This window comes from Lithobates pipiens, unplaced genomic scaffold (genome assembly GCF_037356315.1).
Source record: "Lithobates pipiens isolate NorthernLeopardFrog02 unplaced genomic scaffold, aLitPip1_a1.2 Scaffold_23, whole genome shotgun sequence".
Lineage (NCBI taxonomy): Eukaryota > Metazoa > Chordata > Amphibia > Anura > Ranidae > Lithobates > Lithobates pipiens.
Genome location: NW_027507785.1, coordinates 8,748,043 through 8,771,436, shown reverse-complemented (window position 1 = coordinate 8,771,436; position 23,394 = coordinate 8,748,043). Strand labels below are relative to the sequence as shown.

Below are 23,394 nucleotides of genomic sequence, written 5' to 3'. Positions count from 1 at the left end.
ATTAGCATGTTGATGAGGGGAGGAGGAGGGAACATAAAAAGAAAAAATATAAGCAGATTAAACTTCAGCTTTAATATTTTTTCTTTGAAATGCTACAATAATATGACTGAAACAGCTGCAAAAAAGTGTCAGTTGGTACTAAACCCCTAAATAGTTAAGGGGGGGGGGGGATAGAGCCACCATAGCTAGCTCTGATAGTTGATGTGCACCTGAAGAAATACAGCTGTTACCTATCAGAAATCAGAGACGCAGCGGCCGTTCAATGCGAGGGAGAATGTCCTGCTCGGCTCCAATCACACGACACAGCAAAGGGAGGACTTACCATGAAATGCCTGGTCTGGTGAGTGGATTTCGTGGACAGGGGAGAGCTATTCTGGGGGAAAGAGATCTGTACTGGAAGGTGGATCCATACTGAGAGGGGGGTCTTTACTAGGAGGGGGGTCGGTGCTGGGAGGGGACTCTGTAATGGGAGAGGGTTCTGTACTGGGAGGGGGATCTATACTGAGAGGGGGATCTATACTGAGAGGAGGATCTATACTAAGAGGGGGATTTGAACTGAGAAGGGGGTCTATACTGAGAGAGGGATTTGTACTGGGAGCAGGATCTGTGCTGGGAGGGAATTGGTACTGGGAAGAGGATCTATACTGGGAGAGGGATGCATGTTGGGTGGGCGATCTGTACTTGGAGGGGGATCGCTACAGGGGAAGTGGGATTTTATTAGAGCGAAGGGGGGAAATCTTTGCTGGAAAAATTTTGGCTCAGGAGAGGTAGGTAATTTTTATTATACTGGAATCTGTAATGGGAGGGGAATCTGTACTGGGATGTGGATCAATACTGGGAGGGGATCTATACTGGGAGGGGATCTGTACTCAGAGGGGAATTTGTGCTGAGAGGGGCATCTTTACTGGGAAGGGGATCTATATTTGGAGAGGGATCTGTACTGGGAGGGCGAGCAATACTTGGAGGGGCAGCTCTACAGGGGAAGTGGAACTTTTCTAGTGGGAAGGGGGAAGTCTATTTGGAAAATTTTTGCTCAAGGGAGGTAGGTAATTCTTTGTTGTACTGGAATCTCTACTGAGGATCTGTACTGGGAAGTGAATCAATACTGAGAGGGGGGTCTATACTGGGAAGGGGATCTGTACTGGGAAATGGATCTATACTGGGAGCGGGATGTGTACTGGGAGCGGGATGTGTCCTGGGAGCGGGATCTGTACTGGGAGGATGATCTGTACTGGGAGGGGATCTGTACTGGGAGGGGATCTGTACTGGGAGGGGATCTGTACTGGGAAAGGGATCTGTACTGGGAGGGGGTTCTGTACTGGGAGGGGGAGCAGTACTGAGAGGGGGAGCTGTACTGGGAGGGGGGTCTATACTGAGAAGGGGATTGGTACTGGGAGAAGGATCTATACTGGTAGAAGGATCTGTACTGGGAGCGGGGTCTATACTGGGAAGAGGATTAGTACTGGGAGAGGGATCTATACTGGAAGAAGGATCAGTACTGGGAGAGGGATCTATACTGGTAGAATGATCTGTAATGGGAGGGGGGTCTATACTGAGAAGGGGATAAGTGCTGGGAGAGGGATCTATACTGGAAGAAGGATCAGTACTGGGAGATGGATCTATACTGGAAGAAGGATCAGTACTGGGAGAGGGATCTATACTGGAAGAAGGATCTGTACTGGAAGCTATACTGGGAGGGGGAGCTGTACTTGGAGGGCAAGTTGTGCTAGATAGGGATCTATGCTGGAAGGGGGAGCTGTACTAGGTGGGGGATCTATACTGGGAGGCACCTTTACAGGGAACGTGGAACTTTACTAGAGGGAAGGGGGATATCTGTATTGGAGATATTTTAGCTCAGGGAGGTAAGTAATTCTTTGTGTTACTCTTTCTACTGACCTTTGGGTTACACACCCCAGACCCCTGTGCTCTGCGTGTTATACACTCCTGACTCCTGCGCTCTGTGCTTTACATACTCCTGACTCCTGCGCTCTGTGCTTTACATACTCCTGACTCCTGCGCTCTGTGGTTTACACACTCCTGACCACTGTCAGACTTGTGGCTTGGAAAATAATGATTTTTTATGGTACAGGGATTATGTAGTGAGTAGGCTCAAGTTGTAAGCCTCTTGCCACATCCACAATTCACTGTGCTGCAAGCGCCACCTAATTAAGTTCCTCTAGGTGCCTGAGATTGAACCCCCCCTTCAGGAAAAAAATATCTGCAGTTCTGGAATGGTTCGGCATATTGTGTCAGTGCTACTTCCCAACATGGGGAATAAAATTAACTCAGATTAGTTAACCTGCTGAGGATCGAGGCTGATCTGAAGTATAGACGGAGGTGGCAAGCCAGAACATAATAACAGACATAAATGATGATGACGTGTCACACTTGCAAACCTAAAGTGGACACACAGTGGATGATTCAGGTGACTTATATGAAGAAATGCCGTAAAAGTGGGTACCAAAAACGTCAAACAGACAGAGTAAGTCACACATGACACGTGGCCCAGAGCATGCAATGCACCATGCAAGGACAGGCGGACATATTTAATATATTTATATAGATATATATGGCATTACCTTTATACTGAAAGGAACAAACAAGTAGATGACTATGTAGGCTGCCATTGCTTTGGTTTCAGCACAAGTAGTCATGCAGTTAGTGAGCCCAAAGTGCATTTTGCACACTTACTTTATATACTGGAGCCATTGGATTGGCCTGAAAGCCAAGCAGCCAACATATCCATAAGTAGAAAATGCAGCCTATATAGTTAAGACAGTATTCTTTTAAATCTTAAGTCTAAAATTAGGTGTAGCACCCTCTAGTGTGCTATTAGTGTCCCTTCTTCCCCCACTTTCTATTTATTTTACCCTGTGTTCGTCACTTTTTTGTATTTTTTTATTTTGTTTGGTGTATACACGTTTGTCACAGTGTGGCGAGTAGGGTGTTGGTCCTTGGGCCAACCCTTAAAGTCTTATGGGACATAGGCCTTCTGGCTTGGTTAGCCCTCTCTCTCTCTTGGGGTCTCCCTTCGGGGGGAGCCCCACCTAATACTTGGGTGGGTCTGTTTCGGCAGACCTTCCAGAGAACGGGGGTCCGTTTGTTTGTTTTTCGGCCAGACGGACCCATGTGATGTACCTCAGTCCCCGTCTGGAGCCTAACGCCCCGGGGGATCAGGGTAAGGTCCTTCCTAGTGGAGGACAGCGTGACACCCGTTGCACGTTTTTGTGCATCACTCTTTATGTGTGTGCGCTTTTTTTGGCATGTGGTGGAAGTTTTTCGATGTGTTTTGCACGCCACTGGCTTTTTCAATAAAAAAAAAAAAGTAGGGTCATAGCAGGCAAACCATAGTTTGGCTCATGGTTAATGGAGAAGTCCAGTCAAAGCTCATTTGGCTGGTCTTCTTCTGTGGATACCAAGTGAGAAAAATTTGCTGCACACCAACATCGGCCCAACAGGTTTATTGAAATCCACTCCCCTGATCCCATCCTGGCTCCATCCATCCCCCCCAATCCTAGTCCTGCTCCATCCAATCCCTGATCACATCCCGGCTACATCCACAACCCCATCCCAGCTCCATCCATTCAATCCTGTGATCCATAGGAAAAGCAGACAGGAGAAATGAGACAGATCGCTGCTCTGGGTAAGTAATATAATCCACCAAAAAGGAAGGGCTGGGTGCTAGCTCCGGCTCCCGACCGTGAACATGTATACTAAGTGAGAAAATTAGCTGCACACCAACATCCGTCCAACAGGTTTATTGAAAGACTGCCACCAGGACTAAAACAACGGACCAAGGGGTGACGATGTTTCACACATACATTGTGCTTCTTCAAAGCCCAAGGGAAGACTGACCTACCCAACCTCTAAGTAGAGGGCACTCCATACCCCACACAGGCGTAGGGTGGTGTGATCAGCTCTCCCCTTATCTTGATAAGCAAAACTAAAAACATTCTGAACGACAATACAAATAAATGTATGTAAAGCAAAAAAAGTAACCCCATTTAGAAAAATGACACCATAGAAAAAGTACATACAAAAGTGAATAAAAATATTTGTATGGAGGACACCAAAATACACACGTCTCCTAAAACGATAACAACAAATCGCAAAGTGACGCATGTGATATATAGCGTCCACCAAACGTCAGCACAATATAAAAAGGAAACTATTTGTATTGTCGTTCAGAATGTTTTTAGTTTTGCTTATCAAGATAAGGGGAGAGCTGATCACACCACCCTACGCCTGTGTGGGGGATGGAGTGTCCTCTACTTAGATGTTCAGTAGGTCAGTCTTCCCTTGGGCTTTGAAGAAGCACAATGTATGTGTGAAACGTCGTCACCCCTTGGTCCGTTGTTTTAGTCCTGGTGGCAGTCTTTCAATAAACCTGTTGGACAGATGTTGGTGTGCAGCTAATTTTCTCACGTGGTATACATGTTCACGGTTGCGAGCCAGAGCTAGCACCCAGACCTTCCTTTTTGGTGGATTATATTACTTACCCGGAGCAGCGATCTGTCTCATTTCTCCTGTCTGCTTTTCCTATGCATCACAGGATTGAATGGATGGAGCTGGGATGGGATTGTGGATGTAGCCGGGATGTGATCAGGGGTTGGATGGAGCAGGAATAGGATCGGGGGGATGGATGGAGCCAGGATGGTATCAGGGGAGTGGATGGAGCTGGGAGGGAATTAGGGAAATGGATGGAGCCAGGATGGAATCAGCGGAATGGATGGAGCTGGGATGGAATTAGGGAAATGGATGGAGCCGGGATGTGATGGGAGGTGGATAGGGCTGGAATAGGATCGGAGGGGATGGATGGAGCCAGGATGGTATCAGGGAAATGGATAGAGCCAGGATGGGATCGGGTTGTGGATGGAGCTGGGATGGGATCAGGCTGATGGATAGGGATAGGATTGGGTGGATGGATGGAGCTGGGATGGGATGGGGTGGATAGATGGAGCTGGGATGGGATTGGGGGATGGATGGAGCTGGGATGGGATCGGTGGTGGTAGATGGAGTGCGGATGAGATCAGTGGCGGTGGATGGAGCTGGGATGGGATGAGGGTGGATGGAGCTGAATGGGATGTGGGGGTGGATGGAGCAGGGATGGGATTGGTGGGATGAATGGAGCTGGGATGGGATTGGAGGGGTTGATGGAGTTGGGATGGGATGTGGGGGTGGATAAAGCAGGGGTGAAATTGGGTGGGTGGATGGAGCAAGGATGGGATCTTTGATTTTGGGGGAGGATTAGAGGACATGTGCTAGGGGGTGCTTTGGAAGGGGAAAGGAATTTTGCTGGGGGGGGGGTTAAACTTCAAATCTGCTCCCCTCCTTATAGCACAAGTCATTTCTAATCCAAAATAAAGCACCCCCTAGCACATATCCTCAAGCCCCCCTCGCTAAAATGACTCTCCTGGCAGCATAGATGTCCCATTCCTCTGCATTACCTCGACCCCGGGCAGGTGTTGTAGCGAGCTGTCCCTCTTCCTCAGCTCCTCAGCTGAGGAGGAGGTGGCTATAGTCTGGTCTGCAGTGAGTGCAGCCGGTGGGGAGAGAGATGATTGTGACGTGTGGGACAGTGTCAGACTCCGGGCACCCTGTCTTTGCCTCACTCCCTCCTAACCCAAACTCCCTGCACATCACAAGCAGCTCAGGAGATCTGGAAAGGAAGGAGGGAGCCTCAACGCCGGTGCCAGAATGCCAGTTTCAGCCTGGTGTCACCCTCTGGTGAGTGTCACCGCCCCCCCCCAGCAACGCCACTGCCTGTGACCTATTTTCAGCAGAGACCAGACTGAAGTCTACTCTCTGTTGGCGTCACAGAAATCAGTCCAGGCACCGCGTCCTCCCGACCATGGGAGTCTGGATCCGCCAGGTGCCTGGACTGACCCCCTGTCTCAGCCTTTCATCGAGCCACGCCTCCACAGCTCAGCGCTCCAATGAGCGAGGAGGGAGCAGAGTGGAGAGCTGCTGATTGACAGTCAGCAGCTCTCTGCTTAGGGAACTGTGAGAACCGAGCCCTCAGCAATGTTTGGTGGCTCGATTCTCAGTGCAGAGGCGACGGGGGACAGATGCAGCATCGGCATCCACCTGGGTAAGTATGATACTGAAAAAAAAATCCCTGGGTTCAGGGCTGGATGACTCATGCAGGCAAGTCTCTGGTGCCCCCCTTGGTTCTAGAAAGTTGGAGAACATTCTGGAAACTGGAGGGCGGAGGCCAGGAGTGTTGCTCAGCATATGGGAGCTTGGAAGATCCCCAATCAGCGTGATTAAGCCTGTCCTTAAGTGTGGAAGAGTCATGCTGGCAGGGGGAGTCGGCTGGAAGATGGGAATGGAGTGCTCAGGAGTCTGTCAGTGGTCTTAAGGGGCCAAACTAGGTCTAGGGGGAGCCCACAGGCTAGAGGTTCAGGCTGGCTCAGGAAGGATCACATCTGCAGTGCGGTGTAATTGGGACCACCAACTGGGAGCAGTGGGAGCAAGGAGAGGACAGTGAGTACATCAGCACAGTCAGGGATACTACAAGAGGAAAGTCTGCCATATGTAGTCCGCTTTTTGGAGGGACAGAGGTGTGTTTCATTCCTTCATCCTTACCCTGAGAGATCTCTGGAGCAGCTAGGAGGGCTGGAAGAACCTGCTATGTAGTGGAGATGAGTCCAGATCCATAGGGGGAGGGCATACACTCCTGCAAGCAGTTACCTCAAATTTGTGCCACTTTCCAGAAGGGCCCCGGGCCCTTAGTCTGTAATGGACTTTCGCTATTAACCTACAAAGGACTGTGAGTATGTACAGAAGAAATAGTTCAGGATTTTTGTACAGAGAGAGGGAGATTCTCTTTTTAACTAAAGATGAGCAAACCTACCAAGATCTGACCCACACTGGCGTAACTCACAGACAGTAGATATCCGAGTAGAAAAAAAACATGTACGCATTCCCCAGAGATACAAGCCAAGCAAACAAGTCATACAGGCTTGAAAAGTTTGTAGGCAGGTGCAGTCTACTTTCTCCACTGCATCTAGCGCTCTTCTGCTGCAGGAGAAGGATGTCAAGAGGAACATGGTTCCTCTGTAGTTTCCTGGGTCACTGGGGAAGCTATCTGATTGGATGCTGCCACCCCATGTGACTATCAGCCATCTTGGGTCAGGCAGAGCCTATTTAAGGCCCCGGCTCGCAGGTGTGGTGCACTTTATGCGAGTTGGTAAAGTAGGGACAGGCATCCCGCCTGTTAGGGACAGTACTAGAAGTAAGGAAAAGGTTCCTGATGAGGAGGGAAAGCATAGGGATGCATCTCCTTTGGACTTCTCCCTGCTTTAGCTCGAGACTGCCAGGCCGCATTCTACATTCTTAACAGATGCTGTCAGCCCGGCTGATACCTGCTTCCTTCACATTTCCGTAAACAATGAGTGTAGCGGTTGGGCAGTCTTCCTACTGGATTTGTTGTGAACTGTTGCTATATCATTTCAAGTTCTTTGCTACACCCGTGTGAATTATGATTGAAGCCGCATGCTGCACTCCACCTACAAGTTCATAGCCAAAAGTTTGTGGAGCTACTGGAGCTCAGGTGTCTCCAGTAAAGAATGCTGTTAATGCTACACCATAAAAAGACATTGTGCACAATTGTGCTCCTCCGACCTTGTGGTAACAGGTCAGTGAAGACCCTTGTGTGTTCCAGCACAACTGTGCCCCTGTGTAGAAAAGCCAGCTCCATAAAGTCATGGTTTGTCCAGTTTAATGTGGAGTAAATCGAGTGTCCTGCACACAGGCCTGACCTCAACCCTGCTGAACACCTTTGGGATGAATCAAAACATTGAATGCAAGCCAGGTCTTTTTTTTTTTTGCCTCTCAAATGTGGGGCAATGCCATGCAAACCAAGTCTTCTAATCCAACCTCTGTACATGACCTCACAAATGGGCACATATTTCCGCAGACACTCCAAAATCTTGTGTAAAGCCTTCTCAGAATGGTGGAGAATATTATAGTCACAAAGAAGTATAGGAAGTAGAAGGATTTGGAGTTGGTTTGTCCAACAAGCCCATATAGATCGATTGTCTACAAAGTTTTGGTGATATAGTGTATCTCGGTAGGTGTCCTTTTTTGTTAGAGGATCAACAAGTTTGTAGCCTCGTATACAGACACCAGCCAGTGCCCATCAACTTTGGGTTGTAATCTCAAGATCCAGGGACAAAAGAAGTTGGCTCTTCTACATTTCTGTTGTCTTTACATTATTTTAGGGAACACCCTGGATCTCACCACCCTTTAACCACCCTGGATCTCACCATCCTGGATTTGGAGTTGGTTTGTCCAACAAGCTCATATAGATCGAGTGTCTACAAACCTTTGGTGATATAGTGTATCTCGGTAGGTGTCCTTTTTTGTTAGAGGGTCAGCAAGTTTGTAGCCTCGTATACAGAGACCAGCCAGTGCCCATCAACTTTGGGTTGTAATCTCAAGATCCAGGGACAAAAGAAGTTGGCTCTTCTACATTTCTGTTGTCTTTAGATTATTTTAGGGAACACCCTGGATCTCACCACCCTTTAACCACCCCGGATCTTACCACCCTGGATTTAGAGTTGGTTTGTCCAACAAGCTCATATAGATCGAGTGTCTACAAACCTTTGGTGATATAGTGTATCTCGGTAGGTGTCCTTTTTTGTTAGAGGGTCAGCAAGTTTGTAGCCTCGTATACAGAGACCAGCCAGTGCCCATCAACTTTGGGTTGTAATCTCAAGATCCAGGGACAAAAGAAGTTGGCTCTTCTACATTTCTGTTGTCTTTACATTATTTTAGGGAACACCCTGGATCTCACCACCCTTTAACCACCCTGGATCTCACCACCCTGGATTTGGAGTTGGTTTGTCCAACAAGCTCATATAGATTGAGTGTCTACAAACCTTTGGTGATATAGTGTATCTCAGTAGGTGTCCTTTTGTGTTAGAGGATCAGCAAGTACCTAGCCTCGTACACAGAGACCAGCCAGTGCCCATCAACTTTGGGTTGTAATCTCAAAATCCAGGGACAAAATAAGTTGGCTCTTCTACATTTCTGTTGTCTTTACATTATTTTAGGGAACACCCTGGATCTCACCACCCTTTAACCACCCTGGATCTCACCACCCTGGATTTGGAGTTGGTTTGTCCAACAAGCTCATATAGATCGAGTGTCTACAAACCTTTGGTGATATAGTGTATCTCAGTAGGTGTCCTTTTGTGTTAGAGGATCAGCAAATATGTAGCCTCATATACAGACACCAGACAGTGCCCATCAACTTTGGGTTGTAATCTCAAGATCCAGGGACAAAAGAAGTTGGCTCTTCTACATTTCTGTTGTCTTTACATTATTTTAGGGAACACCCTGGATTTCACCACCCTTTAACATTTAAACAGTGATTTGAAGAGGACCACATTGTTTTCATGGGCCTCATCAACTTTAAACACCAGCCATTGCCAAGCTGTTTGCGGTATAGCAGGAGGCTGAAGGCCTTCTTGTGACTGAGATAACCCCGGTATGATTAATGAGCAGGGCTGGTATCCCTTGAAGAGGCCACACATATTTCTTAAAAATGATTTATCCATTAAGAAAAATGTTAACTGACCACGTTGATTGGCATCACTGGGATTGGAGCGCTCAAAAAGCAAGGGAGGAGCTGTTGTAAAAATATCATAAAACTTCAGATGACTAAACCCACAAACTGTCATCCAAAAAAGGAGCTAATTCATCTTTTGGCTGGCCTTAGTCCTAAAACTGCTTCTACACCAATATTCTGGGTGGATGCAACTTAGCATGGCTGCATTTCTGCATACGACTCTATTGCACCCAGAGAGCAGTTTTATGGTATTTGCAGGGAAGCAAAAGTACACCTGGACAGAGGGAAGCTAGAGGGAAGCACATTGTAACAGACGCAGTTCTTGTAACAGACGCATGCATACTTGTACATGCCAATCGATCTATCATCTGGAGAAGTAGAACTCCTTTAATATACATGCAAATTAGATGAGGCCAAAACATGTAAAATTTGCAAATGCACAAAGCTCATTAGCAGGATATTAATATATACAGTGGAGCTCCTTTTATATTATAACATAGGGAATAGTTATCTCTTGTGGGATTTACAGTATTTCCTTCAATGGGACAAGAATTGACTGTCAAATTATCTTTGAACATGAACATGCTCTAATCCAGTCCATACTTTCTAAGCAAATGGCTAGTGTACTGTCCTTCTGACTCTGGGGCGGCTGGACTGTGGTCCCCCATGGGGATAAAAAGTCCCAGCCTCAGTGGGAGTAAACAATTCCTCCGGCTTGGTGTCAATGGGCAAGCAAAGGGCTTCATCCAGCCAGATTTTGGAGACCACTGCTCAAGTCCTTTGGTAACTCATGGTGACCTTTTATTAGAATAAATACTTTAGGACAGCCATTCTCAACCTTTTCAACACAGAGGAAATAGTTCTCCGGTCTCTGGGAACCCCTGCTAAAAATTTGAGATCTACAACTTATGATACATTAGTGTAATGGTCAGTGAGAGGAATGCTCCTTACACTTGTGGTCATTGGGAAGAATTACCTCCTTACAGATAGCTAAAAAGATCAATGGTGTCAGTGGGAAGAATGCTCCTTACACTTGCGGTCATTGGGAAGAATTACCTCCTTACAGATAGCTAAAAAGATCAATGGTGTCGGTGGGAACTTATCTGAGAGGCAGAAATTGCCCAATGCTGAAGGAACCCCTAGCAACCTTTGGAGGAACCCTAGGGTTCCACGGAACCCTGGTTGAGAATCACTGCTTTAGAACTTCTACATTTGGGTGTGGTGCTCTTGACCTTACCTCCTACTCCACACCCACAATCTGCTAATTTCCCTCCACCCAAAATGAAATAAGGACTTTAGATGAGCGTTCTCATTTCAATTATACCTAAAGGCAATTTGTGTAAAATTTTCACTGAGATCCAGTAACGGCAAACACAGAAGTTGTGTCTGTTTGTTATTCGGCAAGGTAAAATCACAGTTAAAAACGGTGATGATGTGTGAAATGGAGAGACACGGAATTATCAGAAGATGGAATGGAAGTTTTGTGCATGCAGCAAGCCCTTCAAGACGTTGGGGTGAGCATGGAATGGGTGACATCAGACATTGCTCCGTGATGACAGATGGAATAAAACAAGACAGATGCACGGGGCAGTTGATGCATGGTCTTGGAGCGAGCAAATTGTTGTCATTACCTTGACGCAAGGTCTCCCAAAAGGCTGGCAGTGTTCAAATTAGATTAGAGAATTAGTCAAGTGGAAAGCGCGTGCATTCAATAAATGGCTCATTACGCCACTTCCCGGAACAAATCACATTAAAACGGCAAGAGACAGAGGTACGTTATACAGTCTTCACAGCACACGATATGCACTTACAGTATAGAACAGTATTCACATTATAAAGCAGAGACACCAAAGTTCAGCCAAAACATTTTTGAAGGATGAATCAAAGAAGGGTTGGGGACCTCTATCAAGTTTTTATCTCAGGCTTTGTCCTTGGATGGGGAGACTCACCACCACTTCATATTGGGATTGGAAATAATGGTAAATCTCTCTATTGGGACACATTTTCAGTACAGTGAGGAAGACTTAGAACTTCTGATGTTTTATTGCAGTCCATACCTTCCTTTTGCACTGAAAATTGAATGGACGTCACAGGGACAGGACATGGTAAATAGCTGTCAATGACCTGGTTTCATAATAACTTTTTAATATGTACAACAAAAGAAGAGTATCCCCTCAGAAGTGCCTTGCCCTGCCCGATAATACATATTTCCATTGACTACAACAGTGCAGACTTTTTCTTCTGCACTTGGTTTGGTCACTTCTAAAACCTGAATTTGGGTATTCATTTTCTTAGTTTTGGACCAAACCACACGGGCCAACCAAGCCTGTACAATATTGCTACATGTTTCTGCAGATTCAATGGAATTAGATTTGCGTAAGTCTACTAGCAGTTGTTTACATTCAACTGGACTTGTTCTGTAATGTTGAAGATCTTTCATAAGTTCTCCAAGCCACTTCGTCGGTTCTAATGAGTTCCAGGAAAATCACCCAACACTGAAATCCTAAGAAAAAGGGAAATTTCTTTGAGGACATTGAGGTGCACAATTTGGACAACTGGTTTGCAAGAGGTGTGAAAGAGGCCATCTACGTCCAACTGGAACAACAATCATTGAAGATGAGTGGAGGCCTCCAACACCTTCTGTCTTCTACTTATAATGCTGTTTTACCATGTCTACCCTGGGGTTTGACAACATTTCACACATTCAGCCATGTACTGTAAATCAAAGGAATAACATTTTATGAAGCCTTACTAACATGAAGGATGGGATGATGTAACTACAATGGGGGGCGGAAGGGGGGATGTCCCACGATTTTCACACCTCCCATTCTGTTCTTGGGACAATTAACGTCTACACATTCCATGGTGATTAGATGAAGGTGTGTAGGCAGGTGCAGTTTACCCACCCCTTTGTAGGTGGCTCTGAGTTGCTGACTGTTTTACAGAAGGAATAGAGGAAGACAGCAACTCCTCCGTAGGTGTCATCAGGGGAGCAGTAGTCCAATTCGAAGCTGTAACATTGGATAAATAGCATTGCCATTGGTGTGCATTTGTAAAAGTGGATAGGCAAGGTATGGGATCTATGCTGGCTAGGGGCAGAGCACCTAGTAATGGGGAAAAGGAAAGGTTCCTGAGGAGACAAGGGACAAAATAGGGATACTTTCACTGGCTTCACTACCTCTGGACTTTAGAGCTGGTAATAAGGATTGTCCATCAGTCCGCTCATTCCTCTTATACCACGACCCTATGCAACACAGGGAAACACTGCTCTGAGCAGATAGTAAATGGCACACCCGGTACAGGTGCTCTGGCTCAGAACATCCTTTGAGCATCCCAGATGGAAACAATGAAATCAAAGCATAAAGGAGCCGGCACTTCTGGAAATTAAGTCTTGGTCGTCTTTATTCCAATATGAACATGTATAATAAGCGAACAAGGCTTATGTCAAAACCCGTTAGCCTTCACCACTGTTATACATGGTCATTTTGGAATAAAGACTATCAAGACTTAATTTCCAGAAGTGCCGGCTCCTTTATTCATTAATTTCATTATACCACCGCCCTGCCAAATAGCCGTCTCCTTCAACCAGAGGCTGTTCTGATAACTTAAGCTCCATCAAGGTGACACTATACAGTAAGCCCTTGTACACACGGTCGGACATTCCGACAACAAAATCCGTCGGATTTTGTCCGAAACTGGTGTTGCATACACACGGTCGGACAAAGTTGGCGGAAAATCCGATCGTTCAGAACGTGATGACGTTATTTCCTTACGACGGGACTACGTCCAGGCTAGTAGCCAATAGCTTCGGTCTTGTAATTTGATCTGAGCCTGCGTGGAACTTTGTCCGATCGGAATTCTCTACTAACGATCGGACCATGTTGCCCAGCTCTAAAACTTTGTCGGTCGGATATTCTGACGGAAACAGTCCGATGGAGCCCACACACAGTCGGATTATCCGACAACGCGGTCCGATCGGACATTATCCGTCGGCATGTCCGACCGTGTGTACAAGGGCTAAGTGCTAGGACTAATCCCCTGTGCCAATAACATTGTTGAGAGTTTCAGTGACTCCTGTGTCAGTGAGATGGTGTTACCTCCTTGCTTGCAACTGTTTACCTCTTCCTGCCCATGCTATAGCCAATAGAAGGCTACAGCATGGCTCTCCAGTTCGGGAACGATGTCCCTGAATTTCCTCCCACATGTGCACCTCCCACATGCCCCCTGGGGTACACATCGGGTGCACTCTTTGATCAGTATACTTTACCATGTGATGAGCTGTGTCCAATCATGATGTGAGTAATTGTCATTCAAAATGTAACATTCAATTGAAAGCTGAAAATTGACCTGGGCTGGAAGGGGGTGAAAGTGCCCGGTATTGAAGTGGCTAAGCAAATACCTTGCTGTTGTTCTCCACCTGTCATTTGTTTCTTCCATTTAGCCAAATAATAACTGTGCTACTCTATTTGCCTTTGTAGAAAAGGGGTGCCTTTTCTCCAACTCGGGTACCAATGACATGGTCCCGTCCGTAGATGTCCATGCTGTGTGGTATATATAAATGCTGAAGTATTTTCCTGATACTCATTAGAACTGAAGAAGCGTCTTGGATAATCTACGAAATGATTTTGACATAGAACAAGTCCAGTTGAATGTGACCAACCACAACCAGATATACCATGACCCGGATAAGTGAGAACCTTCATAAAACATCTAAAAATATCCTGCACGTTCTCACATCTAATAGTCCAAAACTGCACAAAAAAAAAGGAAATTTGGACTTGCTTGTCTGCCATCCATTAAAGGCTGCTGTGTTGGCGTTCAATGACCCGGGATGTTTTGGATGAACCTATCAAGTGTTTCTATAAAAAAGATATGAGGGTAGAGCGGAGTGAACAGGCGAATGTTTAGCTCAGCTTGTTCCGATCTGACTCATCATCTATTATGTGTCTGTGATTCTCGTGTTTCCAACATCCATTATCCACCTGAGTAAAAGAAGTTGAGCGACGGGGGTTTTGTAAAGTATTGAGAGGACTTAAGGTGGCCCTTCAGTTCTGGAGCCATGGCAAACTTTCAACTGAAAGACCTTCTCCATCTTAGGCGAAAATGGACTCAGTTTCCCCATCCCCTCACAGGAATGAAGAGGGCAACATAAAGAAGAATGTCAACTGAAAGACCTTCTCCATCTTAGGTGAAAATGGCCTCAGTTTCCCCATCACAGGAATGAAGAGGGCAACATAAAGAACAATGTCAACTGAAAGACCTTCTCCATCTTAGGTGAAAATGGCCTCAGTTTCCCCATCCCATCACAGGAATGAAGAGGCCAACATAAAGAACAATGTCAACTGAAAGACCTTCTCCATCTTAGGTGAAAATGGCCTCAGTTTCCCCATCCCTCACAGGAATGAAGAGGCCAACATGAAGAACAATGTCAACTGAAAGACCTTCTCCATCTTAGGTGAAAATGGACTCAGTTTCCCCATCCCCTCACAGGAATGAAGAGGGCAACATAAAGAAGAATGTCAACTGAAAGACCTTCTCCATCTTAGGTGAAAATGGCCTCAGTTTCCCCATCACAGGAATGAAGAGGGCAACATAAAGAACAATGTCAACTGAAAGACCTTCTCCATCTTAGGTGAAAATGGCCTCAGTTTCCCCATCCCATCACAGGAATGAAGAGGCCAACATAAAGAACAATGTCAACTGAAAGACCTTCTCCATCTTAGGTGAAAATGGCCTCAGTTTCCCCATCCCTCACAGGAATGAAGAGGCCAACATGAAGAACAATGTCAACTGAAAGACCTTCTCCATCTTAGGTGAAAATGGACTCAGTTTCCCCATCCCTCACAGGAATGAAGAGGCCAACATGAAGAACAATGTCAACTGAAAGACCTTCTCCATCTTAGGTGAAAATGGCCTCAGTTTCCCCATCCCTCACAGGAATGAAGAGGCCAACATAAAGAACAATGTCAACTGAAAGACCTTCTCCATCTTAGGTGAAAATGGCCCCAGTTTCCCCATCCCTCAGAGGAATGAAGAGGCCAACATAAATAACAATGTCAACTGAAAGACCTTCTCCATCTTAGGTGAAAATGGACTCAGTTTCCCCATCCCTCACAGGAATGAAGAGGGCAACATAAAGAACAATGTCAACTGAAAGACCTTCTCCATCTTAGGTGAAAATGGACTCAGTTTCCCCATCCCTCACAGGAATGAAGAGGGCAACATAAAGAACAATGTCCTCCGGATGTTTATTTTTATTTTTTTTGGCTTTGGCAAGCAATCCAGGCCAAGGGGAGTTATAGGGAAGGTGGATGCCATCAATAGAAGGGGGAAGACTATTACTTTTACTTTGATCTGGTGTACACAATGAGAAAACGTTGAGTACTCACCCTCCTCGAGAGACGACCAGCTTCACTTTGACTTTATAGGAGACAATGATTCCCAGGATCTCCTTGTTGGCACCATCTCTCAGCCTGCATGCAAGAAGAAATAAACCCCTTAATAACACTCCAGGCCGCGTTACTAGAAATAGAAGGATGGGCAGAAGGACTTTAACCGGAAACACCATAACCAGTGGCAATTGAAAACGCCAACCTCGGATTACGTGAGATGAAAAAAGTGCATCAACAGGTCTACTGTGATGGGTCTACTGACCTCTCTATGAACATGCTAGCTGCCTAGGCTTCAATACTTTCCTATTCTGACCCAGAATGAGCATGTACAGAAGGAGATCAGGATTCCTACTCAGTAGACCTCGTCTTGGGTCAGTAACAGAAAGTACTGAAGTCTGTGAAAGCCAGAGGCCTGGTATGAGGCCTGGTATTTTCAAGAGGAGAAGTCAACCATGCATGCTTCCTAAGAGTCCATTCACACGGGGGCAGCTTTGGATCCGACTTGAAGTCCTCCCAAGTTGCCTCAAGTCGCGCAACATGGTAAAATCAATGTAAGTGAATGAGAACCGTCTTAATGTACACTACTGACGTCCCTCCGACTTCAGAAAGGTTTCCTGTACTACTTCAATCCGAATTCTAGGCAACTTGTACCCATTGATTTCAATGGAAGTTGCCTCCAAGTCTGATCCCCTGTCTTAACTGAAGCAACTTTCCAGGAAGTAAAAATAGTTTTCTAGGCAAATCCCTCCCCCCCCTCCCACAGAGCTGATTATTATGCGATTGGCCACTGGCAAAGTCCCCTGTCCTGGAGGCAACTTCAAGTTGCCACCTCAAGTCGTGGCCTTGATTCATACTCAAGTCGTGTCCAAGTTGCCTCCTAAAGTCTCACTGGAAGTCGTGTTGCCCCTGTGTGAATGGACTCTGATGTAGCAAATTCATGAACAAAGGGGAAATAAATACAAAGAAAAGGTAAAATTGTCTTGGTTATAAGATTTCTCTTTTTTTTTATAGAACATTCATTCAACAAATGTCACACACGTTCCAGCAGGCTCCATCTAGTGGTCAAAATGTGATACTGTGTTCCGAACTACCTCATGGAGAAAAGATACCGCATTTTGGCCAATAGATGGAGCTGACGATCATAGGAATTAACCTAGCACAGAAATGACAGCCAAAACTGATACAGCCTGCACAAAGGTGTGTGCAGTGCCAGGTAAAAGTCATCTAGAGCCCAGGGCAAACATGCCCAAACTACACCCCACCCCACCCCCGATGTATGAGCATTGTGTGTCAACAAAAATCCCCCCCCCAAAAAATAATTCAGCACTAATCTGCATTATTTTTCACCTATGCATAATTCCCCCCCCCCTTCCCAGTACAAATCGCCCACCATGTTTAAATCTCCCATCATAGTAAAAAATCTTTACCCCCTCCATCCCCCAAATCCCCTCAGCACAAATGCCCCCCCCCCCCCAAAAAAAAAATATCACCCCTCCTAGCATGAATACCCCCATCCCACCTCCCAGCACAAACACCTCTCAATCATCCCTACTTACACCCCCCCCCCTCCAAAAAAAAGAAAAAACTTCTCTTCCTAGCACAAATCCCTTCCCCCCCCTACCATATCATCTCTTCTAGCACAAACCCCCCCCTCCCCAAATCCCCCCTTCTAGCACAAATCCTCTTCTTCCACCCCCCTCGCAACACAAGTGCACTCCTAGCACCCTGCCCCCCCCCCCCAAAATTACCCCTCCCAGAACACTTCCTTTCCCCTGCTGCCCCCCCCCAATAAAATCCTCCTCACAACACAAATCCAACCCCCCCAATCTCCTCACGGTGCCCTCCCCCACTTCACATGATACCACAGTTCCCAATGCAGCAGCCCCTCCTCCCCACACCTTGTCCGGGCCCTGGGTGGGTGACATTCGTTCAATGAATGTTTTATATATAGCTTACCTTAGTGTGGCCATAATCAGTCCTAATTAACTCCTTCTTCCCCTTCTCCCCTTAACTAAAGGTTAGCAAGGTATTAACTAGGAACAAGTTTTAGTTAAAAGAACATTTTCTGTGTAAATAGCAGCAGCTTCGGTATTTACACAACAACTCCTGGCTGTCATTTTTAGACATGTGCACTGACAAAAAATGAGTTCATTTTCATTTTCGTTTTATTCGCTTTTTTGCTTTTTTCAGAAATTCGGGAATTCGGAAAATGGAAAATTCGGAAATTTCGGGAGCTTTCACATTTCGATTTTTCGGATTTCTGAATTTCCAAATTTCGCATTTTCAGATTTACTAATTTCCGAATTTTAGATTTTCCGAATTTCCCAATTTCAGATTTTCGCAATTCCGAATTTTTGGATTTTCCGAACTCCGAATTTTAGAATTTTTGGAATTCGGGAATTCAAAAATTTGAAAGTCCAAAAATTAGAAAATCTGTAAAAAAAAGAAAGAAAATCAGTTTAATTAATAACTATTAAATTAACGAGTACAAATTTTTCCGAAGTTACGAATTATCTGAAATAACGAATGGCGCATCTAAACAAATGGAACAGAACAAATTAATAATAAATAATTAATAATAAGAAAAAGGTTTTATTATTATTAGATTGTTACATTCCATTTGGTTAGATGCGGCATTCGTTATTTCAGATAATTGGTAACTTCAGATAAATTTGTACTCGTTACGTTCACTAACAGACAAATTTGAAAGGGAATTCCAATACCTATAATTTAATAGTTAGTTATTATTTAGAATTAAACTGATTTTCTTTCTTGTTTTCTGATTTTCAAATTTTCTAATTTCTGAAAATTCGGAATTCAGAAATCCAAAATTAGAAAATCCGAAATTCGGAAATTTCCGAATGATCTGAAATAACGAATGCCGCACGAATGCCGCATCTAAACAAATGGAACAGAACAAATTAATAATAAATAATGAATAATAAATAATAATAAAAAGGTTTTATTATTATTAAATCGTTACGTTCCATTTGGTTAGATGCGGCACTCATTATTTCAGATAATTGGTAACTTCAGATAAATTCGTACTCGTTACGTTCACTAACAGACAAATTTGAAAGGGAATTCCAATACCTATAATTTAATAGTTAGTTATTATTTAGAATTAAACAGATTTTCTTTCTTGTTTTCTGATTTTCAAATTTTCTAATTTCCGAAAATTCGGAATTCCGAAAATCTGAAAATCCAAAATTCGGAAATCCAAAATTAGAAAATTAGAAAATCTGAAATTCAGAAATTTCCAAATTATCTGAAATAATGAATGCCGCATCTAAACAAATGGAACAGAACAAATTAATAATAAATAATTAATAATAATAAAAAGGTTTTATTATTATTAGATCGTTACGTTCCATTTGGTTAGATGCGGCATTCGTTATTTCACATAATTCGTAACTTCAGATAAATTCGTACTCGTTACGTTCACTAACAGACAAATTTGAAAGGGAATTCCAATACCTATAAATTAATAGTTAGTTATTATTTAGAATTAAACAGATTTTCTTTTTTTTCTGATTTTTGAATTTCCGAATTTCCGAAAATTCGGAATTCCGAAAATCCGAAAATCAGAAATTCACGAAATTCGAAAATACCAAAATCGGAAATTCGAAAATTCTGAAATCCGAAAATTGGAAATTCGTAAATTCGAAAATCTGACAGTCGGGAACTACTGGAAAATGCAAGGAAGGAGAGGATGTACTACACACACCCGGCGTACCTCAATGAAGCTTTTTTTTTTTTTTTAGGTGTTTGTAGTACGTCCAGCATCCAGCATTCACAACTGGTTCCAAATGTTTAAACTTTAACAAGAATTTTCAATAAAAAGGGACCCAAAACCAATACAACTTCCACCAGACGTAGCAGATATGGGGGGTATGGTATCACCAGGGGGTGTCATGGCGGGCAGGTCTTACAGCGTGCTGGAGGCCAGGTTGGTGTCTTCATGCTTGAGTTTGCCGTCCAGGGCCAGTCCCCGCTTCTCCCGGTTGTTGGCCAGGAATGGAGTCAGTGTGTAGACCTTGCAGAAGGTGGAGCTGGGGGCAACAACGTCACTGCTGGAGTAACACAGACAGAACGGGAGGAGATGACTTTAATATCAGAGAGTGTAAAGAAGCAACATTGTATCGCATCGTATCACATCGAGAGTTTCAACTCTGTATCCTGATCCCCAAACTATATCATACCTGCAGTGAATGTTGGGTGAACATCACATTCATTGCTTTAGAAATACACCTGGGTATTCTTGAAGTCCACCAAAAATCATATTCACATTGGGATAGGTAAATAACTGACCTTTCAGCCCCCCCCCCCCCCCCCCACCGACAGGAGTAATAGCCCAGCTAAAGGGATGCAGGGCAGTGGCGGCTGGTGCTCCGTCAGTCGGGGGGTGGTGACAAAAGAACCTGAGACATCTACCCACCCCCCCGGTCGCTTCAGCCCACCACTTCCCCCCCTTCATCTCCTCCATGTCCCGGCGGTCGCTATTTCTCTCCTGGCCAATCGGGTCTTTGGACTCCCGCCCAATGGGGTCTTAGGACTTAATTAATTAATATTCGATATTGTCTTCCTGCTTCTCTTCCCAGGCCAATCAGGAAGCGGGTCCTGAGACCCAATTGGCCGGGAGGAGAAGCAAGAAGACAATAGCGAATATTAATTTGCTAATGTCACACAACTGGGTGGGCTCAGGGCGCAGGGCTCAGGGCGCAGGGCTCAGTGCTCAGCGCCCAAGCCCACCCTTTTTTACAGCCAATTAGAGCCTCAGGCTCTAATCACGTGCTTAAAAAAATAAAATAAACACTGAAATCCATGCGTCCAAGGCCCTGCATTTAGATTAGGGGCTGGGAGCATGGATTAGACCTGCGCCCCTTATGGACAGGCCACCAAATGATGCAGGGGGTGGGTGAGAAAGGGTTTACAGACCAAAAATGAGCCAATAAGAGAAGTTTATTGTTAGGGAATACATAGGCATTGGAATCTATTTATAAAACATTTTTAGGATGTGGATGTAAATTTTGGAGCGTAATATCTGTAACAGATTAACCCCTCTGATCTTCAGCTCCATCTAGTGGCCAAAATGTGCTATCTTTTCTCATTGAGGTAGTTCATAAAACAATACTGCGTTTTGGCCACTAGATGGGGCTGACGATCATAGGAATGAATCTACCTCCTTCCTACCTAGGAATCACTCTATTACAGAAATTGTTCCCAAAATGTGTGCAGCCTGCAAAAGTATGTGTGACATTTGTCCAAGCAACGTTTTACAAATAGAGCGCTTGCAAGTCTATGCCCTCCAAATGGAGATATTTTTCTTGTGCTTCTCTATAGGGACACACAGACCCGACAGGGGTTCTTTCCCATTTTCACGCTAAAAACTAAAACAAAGTTTTGTCTGGAGCTGGACTTTAAGGCAGCGAGTGAACTGTTGTCTCTCCCAAAGTGAAGCTGTTTGCACAAGAGCAAAAAGCGAAGGAAAGGGATAACGGGATTATAGCGGTGCCAAAAAAGCAGAGATAAAATGTCACAAATTTAAATTATTAGACATAAAAACACAGTGAATAAAATTTGCATACAATCATGCTATGGTCAGTATTGTACATTGTAGGAAGAAACTGATACTCTGATGTCTCCTCCCAACACGTTTCGACAATACTGGCTTCTTCAGGTGCATTTTGTATGACACGTAGCTACCCTGACAGATTATAGAATACAAACAGAAGACATTTTGTTTATTTTTTTTGCATAATAGTGTCAAAAAGGAAAAAATATAGTAATAATAATAATAATAATAATAATAATAATGTATAAATCATCAGTACATTGAATTTATTGATATCATGGATTCATCCCATCAAACCCAGTACTTACTTACCCAAGTAACCACTATAGATATCCAACCTGAGGGCCAGCAACAAAGGGTGGAGAAGGGCTGCCGCATGGCCACAGAGGATACAGAAAGTTAATGAAATGAACAAAGTGCGCGATTTTAATTAAGCTGGGTTTGATGGGATGAATCTACGATATCAATAAATTTGCTGCGATATAAACTTCACTCTACAATATAAATAAATGTACTGATAAAATATACATTGTTATTATATATTTTTTCTTTTTGTCACTATTAAGTAAAAAAAAAAAAATGTTCTTCTGTTTCTATTCTATAGTCTGTCAAGGTAGCTGTGTTGTACAAAAACCCCTGAAGAAGTCAGTATTGGCGAAACATGTTGGGAGGAGAGATGTCACAGTATCAATTTCTACCTACAGTGTACAATCCTGACCATAGCAGGATTATATGCAAATTTTATTTTCACTGTGTTTTTATGTCTAATAATTAAAATGTGTTACATTTTACTATCTCTGTTAAGGGCCGGTTCACACTGCGAGGCGATGCGAGGCGACACGGCTCGCCTCGCCTCGCTCCCGCAAGTCGCCCCCGTTCAGTACAATGGAACCGTTCTGAGAGGAGCGACTCGAGTCGCTCCGACTCAGAAAAAAGGTTCCTGTACTACTTCTGGGCGACTTCGGGGGCGACTTGCATTGACTTCTATACAGAAGTCCTCTGCAAGTCGCCGCCGAGATCCCCGCAGGTCGCGGCGAGGCAAGTCGGAGACGCCTCGCCGCGCCTCGCTGTGTGAACCGGCCCTAAACCTCTGCTTTTTTGGCACCGCTATAATCCCATCATCCCATTCTTTTTTTTGTTTTTTTTGCTAATGTAGGGATGAGGTGCATGTGTATGTTCTAGCTCTACACTTTCTTTGCACAATACTTACTCAGCTTCCTCCACAGCTACGGGGCACTTGTACTGCGCAGTGTTGAAGAGGCAGATATCGGCGTATTGTCGCACTGCAACAAAACCAAACATGCCGACATAATGATTAACATCAAAATACGACTCAAATTCAAACTAGCCCCTCCCCTCCCGGTGTTTAACATCCTTGCGTTTTTTAGGAGCCAATAAAATGCCCCCTCGTCACCCTCATTATTATTTTTAAATATTTTTCAAATGAAGAAACATTATTACATTTTTTATAAAATTTACAAATGAAGAAAAGACAAAAGAAAGAAGAAAAAAAACAAGCGGAAATATACAATAACAAAAAACAATGTAACTATTTCTATTGACTTGTAACTCGCGTCTTTCATCAACCTCTCTAATGATGTATCTCAATACAAAAATAATAATCAAACATAGAAGAAAAAAAAAATACAAAGAAAACATAAAAAAATAAATAAACAAATCTAATACTAACGTCATCTAACTAGAATATAAATATTTTCCCAAGTAGTTCAGTGACTGCAAATGTGACCTGAAATGTGTATTTTGGAGGAAAGTAGTTCTGGTTTCTCCTCCTAATTTATATTTTAGGACTTCCAACCCCCCCACCCAAAAAAAAAAAAACAGAAATCTGA

At 44.3% G+C, this 23,394-nt stretch overlaps 1 protein-coding gene across 4 annotated transcripts in view; it reads right to left on the bottom strand.

The window, feature by feature from the left end:
* The window catches only part of LOC143927183 (beta-arrestin-1), a 276,266-nt gene that overhangs the window by 20,871 nt on the left and 232,001 nt on the right, over positions 1-23,394 (bottom strand). For 3 of the 4 annotated variants that reach the window (XM_077451156.1, XM_077451157.1, XM_077451154.1), the window contains 4 exons: positions 22,755-22,827; positions 19,902-20,042; positions 15,967-16,050; positions 11,209-11,232 (listed from right to left, as the gene is read on the bottom strand). In XM_077451156.1, the coding sequence (XP_077307282.1) occupies positions 11,209-11,232; positions 15,967-16,050; positions 19,902-20,042; positions 22,755-22,827 (322 nt within the window). The remainder of the gene's footprint in view (positions 1-11,208; positions 11,233-15,966; positions 16,051-19,901; positions 20,043-22,754; positions 22,828-23,394) is intronic. The other variant, XM_077451155.1, reaches the window with a different exon arrangement.